General features: G+C 44.4%; 1 protein-coding gene across 1 annotated transcript; it reads right to left on the reverse strand.

Annotated features, from left to right (window-relative positions):
- On the reverse strand, positions 1-5,294 carry LOC134222535 (uncharacterized). The gene is made up of 3 exons (XM_062701700.1): positions 4,881-5,294; positions 2,179-4,827; positions 1-660 (listed from the first exon to the last, which is right to left on the reverse strand). Exons 1-3 carry the CDS (start codon positions 5,292-5,294, stop codon positions 1-3), a joined length of 3,723 nt encoding a protein of 1,240 aa, XP_062557684.1.
- Positions 5,295-7,225: the final 1,931 nt, after the last annotated feature.

Genomic DNA, 7,225 nt, shown 5'->3' on the forward strand with positions numbered 1-7,225 from the left:
TCAAATTTCTAGTTCGGAGTCCTCCTCGTGATCCATGTATGGTAGCAAGCAAAGCTTTTCCACTGCTCTTTTTAGCAAGCCGGTAGCAGTCCTTAAAGTTACTACTCTTACGACTCCATCGGATCCAGGATGCAGTTCACAAATTCGTCCCATTTTCCAATGTGACGGCGATTGATTATCATCTTGGATGACCACAAGCTGACCGATTTTGACATGAATTGGTGGCTTCCACCGTTTGGTACGAGCCTGCAATGTGTGCAGGTATTCTCTGCGCCATCTTCTCCAAAACAATTGCACCTTCTGCTGCATTCGCTGCATATTGCGAAGACGATTGGCAGGAACATTTTCATAATTCAGATCCGGGATTGCCTGAAGCGATGACCCGATCAGGAAGTGAGCGGGGGTTAATGGCTCCATGTCGTTTGGGTCATCTGACATCGCAGTCAGAGGTCGCGAGTTCAAGCATGCTTCTATTTGTGTCAGTAAGGTAATGAGGTCTTCTGGTGATTCAGGATTCTCTCCTAAAACCTTCAGCAGATGATGTTTGGAGGAGCGTACTGCTGCCTCCCAAAGGCCCCCAAAATGAGGTGAACGCGGAGGAATAAATCGCCACTGCATGCCTTCATTGCTACAATATTTGTCAACCGCCTCCTCATGATCCTTAGAAGACAGTAACTTGAACAATTCAACAAGCTTGTTGCGGGCTCCAACAAAGTTGGTCCCATTATCTGAATAAATTTCAGCACACCTTCCTCTTCGAGCTACGAATCGGCGTAGCGCCTGAAGAAATCTATCCGTAGACAGGTCCGTCACGAGTTCCATGTGAACAGCTTTTGTACATAAACAAATGAAAATCGCTACATACGCTTTCATTGCTGGCCGTCTCGGAGCAGGTCTAACGTAGATAGGTCCAAAAAAATCTACTCCAGTTCTTAAAAATGGTCGTGCAACGGTAACTCGGGATGCGGGAAGCTCACCCATAAACTGTTGCATAGGTGTAGGCTTCGCTCGATAGCATATTTTGCAACGATGCACTATTCCTCTGGCTGTATTTCTCCCTCCTAATGGCCAAAAGCGAAGTCTGACAACTCCTAATAATAATTGGGGCCCAGCATGTAATAATCTCTCATGATAGTATTGCAGAAGCATCTTGGTGAATGAGTGTTTAGCTGGTAATACTGCTGGATGTTTCACTTCCTCGATTTCCTCTGATTTTCCAAGTCTCCCACCGACTCTAATAACACCATCATTTCCGATAAACGGGTGGAACCAACGGAGTGGTGATTTTCGAGAAACTGGATTGCCTTGTTCCAAAGCCTTAAACTCATCCATAAAAACCTCTTGCTGCACTAGACGAACTAACAAGTATTCCGAGTTACGCAGCTCATTGGTTGATAGAAAACCAGTGTTTAAACGGTCCTCTTTTGGCGTTCTTAAAAGCGTCATTAAGCGAATCCAATATGCTGTTTGACGCAATAGTTTGCTATACGATGAAAATTTTCCTAGGTAGAATACGTTGAAACACTCTATTTCCGTTGCTCCGACTGCCGCCACGACCCGCCTTCTTTCCTTTTCCACCAAATCTAAAGTTGTTGTTTCAAAACTGATTGGCCATTTGGATGGTTCCTGTTGCAGCCAATTTGGACCATGCCACCATAGTTGACTTTTGACAAGTTCTTTCGGCGCAATACCCCTTGAGATTAGGTCTGCAGGATTGGTAACTCCTGGCACATGTCTCCACTGGTACTCGTCGGTGATTGTTTGTATTTTCGCAATCCTGTTGGCTACAAAGGTAGCCCAAGTCATTGAAGGAGCTTGTATCCAACGAAGTACACATGTAGAATCCGTCCAAAAGTGTGCTTGAAAATTTATGTCCATAGAATCTCGAATCCTTTCAAACAACTGTGCTCCTAACAGTGCCCCGCAGAGTTCAAGACGCGGTATTGTTTGTGCCTTTAATGGTGCAACTCTCGACTTCGAAGACAGCAGTTCGACCAGTACCCTTCCATTCGAATCTGAGCTTCTAACGTAGATACAACAACCGAAAGCCTTCTCCGATGCATCAGTAAAGCAGTGTATCTGCACAGAAACAGCCTTCTGAAGCAATACACACCGTTTTATCTTGATATCATTCAAAAGTGATAATTGCTGATAGTATTTCCTAAAGGTCTCACCCACCGTTGAAGGTATTGGTTGGTCCCAATTAAGCCGTTGGCCTGCTTCATCCGTTAATGTCCACAACAGCTGCATCAGAACCTTCGCGGTAGTGATGACAGCACCGATCAAGCCTAGCGGATCGAATAGCATAGCGATAACAGATAAAATCTGCCGCTTGGAAAGCTCTGCGGTCTCTTCTATGATGGGGAATGTGAAATCGAATTTGAAGCAATCTGTTTTAGGTATCCAAGACAATCCTAGGATTTTCACCCACGGGTCTGGGTCCAAACCATTACTGTTTTTGGTATGAAGGGCCAAGTTTTCTTCTGCAATACCGTCTAGGGCTTCTTGACAGTTCGAAGCCCACTTTCTTAGCCTAAATCCTCCGCTACTTAATAGCCCTTCTAGTTGCAGTCGCAGTTCTAGTGCCTCCTGAACGCTGTTAACGCCACTCAATACGTCGTCGACATAAGTATCCTTGTGAATCGCTTTTGCTGCTAATGGGAAGCGATGTTCTTCGTCCTGTGCCAATTGGTGTAACGTTCGAGTTGCCAAAAACGGTGCTGACTTTGTCCCATACGTGACGGTACAAAGCTCGTATACGTTAACATCCGCAGCTGGTGACGAACGCCACAGGATACACTGGAGATGTCTGTCTTCCTGACGTACGAGAATTTGCCGAAACATTTTCTCTACGTCTGCCACCATCATGATATACTTCATACGGCATCGTAAAATAATGGAACGAAGATCCTCCTGAATAGTTGGTCCGGACAACAGGCAATCGTTGAGCGCAACTCCTGTGGATGTTCTACAAGAAGCGTCAAAAACCACCCTAACCTTTGTTGTCGTACTCGCTTCTTTCACAACAGGATGATGAGGGAGATAGCTTCGATCACATGGATTTTGATCTGAAACCTTCTGCATATGCCCTAGCCTTAAGTATTCTTCCATAAAGCTGTAATACTGCTTGCATAACATGGCATTTCTCGCTAGTCGACGCTCGGTAGCCTGGAGTCGCCGATACGCTATCTCTCTTGATTCGCCAAGCCGTTGAACCATATGATCGATCTGTGGTAATGCAACTACGTAACGACCTTCTGAAGTGCGTTTCACCGTTTCTTCAAATATTTTTTCGCACATTTGTTCCTCCTTGGAATACGTTTTGGTAGAATCCAACTCCTCACACTCCCAAAACCGTTCGACCAACGTTTCTAATTTGCAGCTTGATGAGACATGACAGTTGATTCGCAAAGAATGCTGCATACTTGAGACACCGCCGCCTATTACCCAGCCGAACACCGTTTCAGTGAGTGTTGGTAGGTGTTCTCCTAACGAAACTGTACGACCAGTATGAAAAAAGTCGAAGAACGATTCAATGCCTAGGACAACATCTACTGCGTTAGGTTGAAAGAAGGAAGGATCCGCTAATGTAAATCCGGTTGGGATGGACCATCCTTCTGTACTGACTCTTGTCGTCGGCAGGTTAACCGTTACCTTGGGGAGAACCAAAAACTCCATCTTCCGCGAAAATTCGGTGTTTCGCGATAATACCATTGTCTCGATGCGATGTTTGACCTTAGACGCAGATTCGCCAATACCCATAACAGAAACGTCTACTGTGCTTCGATGTACTCTCATCCGTTGACACAATGATTGAGTAATAAAATTACTTTCCGAACCTGAATCTAGAAGTGCTCTAGCTACAAACCGATTACCGTCCTCGTCTTCAAGAAGAATAATTGCTGTTGCTAGCAGGACTTGAGAAGAGATCTGATTAGCCACGTTAGATGCCACAACGTCAGAGGCTGCCACTTCAGCGACTTGAGAAGAACTTGCGTTGCTTGATGATCCTTTAGGTTCCTTAGGATTTGAAAAGTTGCTAGGCTTAGGATGTGTTCCAACTCTCACGTCATTATCCGATCTGAAGCATACAAGAGTATGATGCCTACGTTGACATTTCCTGCAGGAATATCTTGATTGACAATCCCTTGCCTGATGACCAACCTTAAAACAGTTACGACACAGACCATTGGCCTTCAAAACTGAATCCCGTTCCATCACCGATAGCCTTTGAAATCTAGAGCACTGGTACAACATGTGATTATCCTTGCAAATCACACAATTTCCAGCAGAGCTCTGCACCAGATTGTAGCTCGTCCTTACAGCCGTAGATTTCACCTTTGACGAAACTTGTAATTGATGAGTATTCCTCTCCATTGCCTTCGGCGGCATGGATTCCAGTATTCTTAACCGCCTGTGGAGGAATTCCGTAATATCTTTCACCGTATCCTGGTCCTTGTTAGCCGATTGCTCTTCCCAACTCCTGCGAGTCACCGGATCCATCCTTGTGGTGAGAAAATTTACGAGAAGCAGATCCTTATAGTCGCGAGGCTGAACAACCTGATCAAGGGTTTGCACTATCCTCTCGAATCCTTCAAGGAGATTGTGCAATTCTCCCACTGATTCACGTTGAAGTGCTGGCAGTTTAAATAGTGCTTGAATTTGTCGTTTTCTCAGCACCTTACTGTTATCGTACCTTTTCAATAACGTATTCCAGGCAACTTGATAATTCGCTTCGGTTAATGGCAACGGATCAATTAAATTTTTTGGCTCCCCTTGTAGACAGCCCTTAAGGTAGTGGAATTTCTCTACCTCCGGAAGTTCCATCTTGTTGTGAATAAGCGAAGTAAAAGGTCCCTGAAGCTTAACCAGTCATCCACCTCTCCGTTAAAAGACTGTAATTTAATTTGTGGCAACCGGACATGATCTAGCCCTCCAAGCATAGACACGTCACGAATAGATTGGTTATGTTCTAATGCAGGCTGACGTTCTCTCGCCTTATCAAGAAGAAACGATTTCATTTCGTAGAAACGATCACTATCCTTCTCCCTCTTCCTTTCGTATTCATCCTCTTCCTCCTCAAACTGCGCATGACCCAAAATAGATACCAAAGTTTCCGAGTATTTTTCCCACAAGCTATCTATCCTATCTAAGCGTATAGTTATTTGTGTAACAGAAGTGTCTTCCTTGAACTGCTCCACGAATCGAGATATATCGTTGAGTGAAGACTGGATGCCTTTCAACTGAGCCTTCAATGCCTTTAGGGTAGAGTTGTTCTTGACCGATGGTGCCATGATGATGTGATGTCACGTCGAACCGGCAAATGAATGAAAAACTGGTATAGTATTCCGACTGAAGCCTTGCTTCGGCGGACATATACTGCCTTCACTAACCTGTGCAACAGTTAGCTGCAGCCTAACTCCGATTCTTCAACCACCGGTCTCCAATAAACAGTACTGAATGTGATGTCACAAATCCGTAGAAGCTCAAAGTTGCATGTAAATTGCGGAGAAGGAGGATATGTTATGTAGTACCTGTCGTCCTAGGCCTCGGCAGGCCATATACTATGTATCTCACCTTTGAGAAATAACAGCTACACTGATGAAGACAGATACAGTTTAAGGTGTGTTCAGTGTACAATAGATCCGTTTCAACTCGCAGCCAAAAATGTGTCAAAAGAGGAGAGAAAATCCGTATGTAGTTTCTGAAACCAATGCTTCGGTGGACATACACTGTTGCAACTCACCCGTGAGAACAACAGCTGCTCCAGTCCAACGAGATAATATCGAGGCAAATCCAATTAAATCCAAGAAAGTGGACTTGTTCTAACGAACAGTTCTCGTATTCAGGGATTCGTCGCAAAAAGTGTCGAAGAGGTTTAAATTTCATTAAAAACAGGCAATATCTATTTGCTAGCTTCGGCAGTACTTATTCTATAGCACTCACCCAACCGAATAATATATGATGCCGCCTCTTCATGCTATTATTTCCATGTAAGCTACTGCTGCATGGTCCAAGATGTCCAATAACCATTTGGCGATTGTGTAGGGTTAACGATCTCGTAGTAATAATGGCCCGTCTTCCTGCCGATTGTATCTACCGACCATTCACCAAATCGCCCTCGTATTGGTGCGTATGAGTTGTGACACCATAAAGATCCAGGAGTAGGGTTCACTGACCAGCCTCGTCCAGGCCGATTCAAAAGCACAATGGAGAAAACATCGAAGTTGGGGTGTTAGAAAAGGAAACTGTGGCTTCGGCCAGACATACACTAATCTATTCTAGCTTACCTGTGGAAACAGAGCTTGATGCGGGATTAGTGTTCGGTCCGACAATGCCAATTGATGTCCGTATCAATTCCGTATCTACACAACGCATTGTTCCATGCTACAATGGCGTGTATTTCACTCAAGATGACACTCAAGGTGGCGAATTGCAATGGCTGGTTTATAATGGCTATTGTTCCGAAGTGTGCAGTTGCCGCGTGGTTCAAACTGTGTCCGTCCTTCCTGTCCTGTCCTTCCGTATCCGGATCCAAAGGACCAATTGATGTCGGGAAACCGGTGTACCTTGCTGATTTGGGATTATGGACTGTAGGAATGTATTCCAACATCAGATTGTTGCATGCGACGATGGTGAATCTCCTTTCCTTTCCGGGTTGGTCGACGATACAGTTTCCTTTCGAAGACCTCGTAAGCGTTATCCAAGTCTTTACGGCGTTAAGGATTCCTGGGTATTCCGATTTTTGTAGCATGCACGATTCAAACACAGATTTTAGCGGCAATCAAACACACAATTATATTGAAACACTACATACAACTACACAGTTTATTGCTTAAAGTAACAGATTAAAATTTGACACGCGTGCCTCACTCCTTGGATGCTTATATCTAACTAACCGACTACTCATCTTACAATCTACACATTTCCCAGAATATACAAGCAGCCTCACGATGCGATGTTTACCGAACACGATTAGAGATCATTGCGCAGTTATCTCCTCTCACATATAGTTTAGCTGGACATGTAGAACACTACCAGGGTTGTAGCTAGTATCCAACAAGTATTATAGTTCTGTTTTCTCAAGAAAGGATTGATTTCCTATTGATAAGGGGCGCGCCTTCAATGGGATTGCTCTCTATGAAGGGTCTAAATAGCGGGACCTGGTGGTCATGGTGGTCTTGAGAAAACAAAACAACAACTGTATCGAAACCGATACTGCATT

This window comes from Armigeres subalbatus, chromosome 3 (genome assembly GCF_024139115.2).
Source record: "Armigeres subalbatus isolate Guangzhou_Male chromosome 3, GZ_Asu_2, whole genome shotgun sequence".
NCBI classification, from domain to species: Eukaryota; Metazoa; Arthropoda; class Insecta; order Diptera; family Culicidae; genus Armigeres; species Armigeres subalbatus.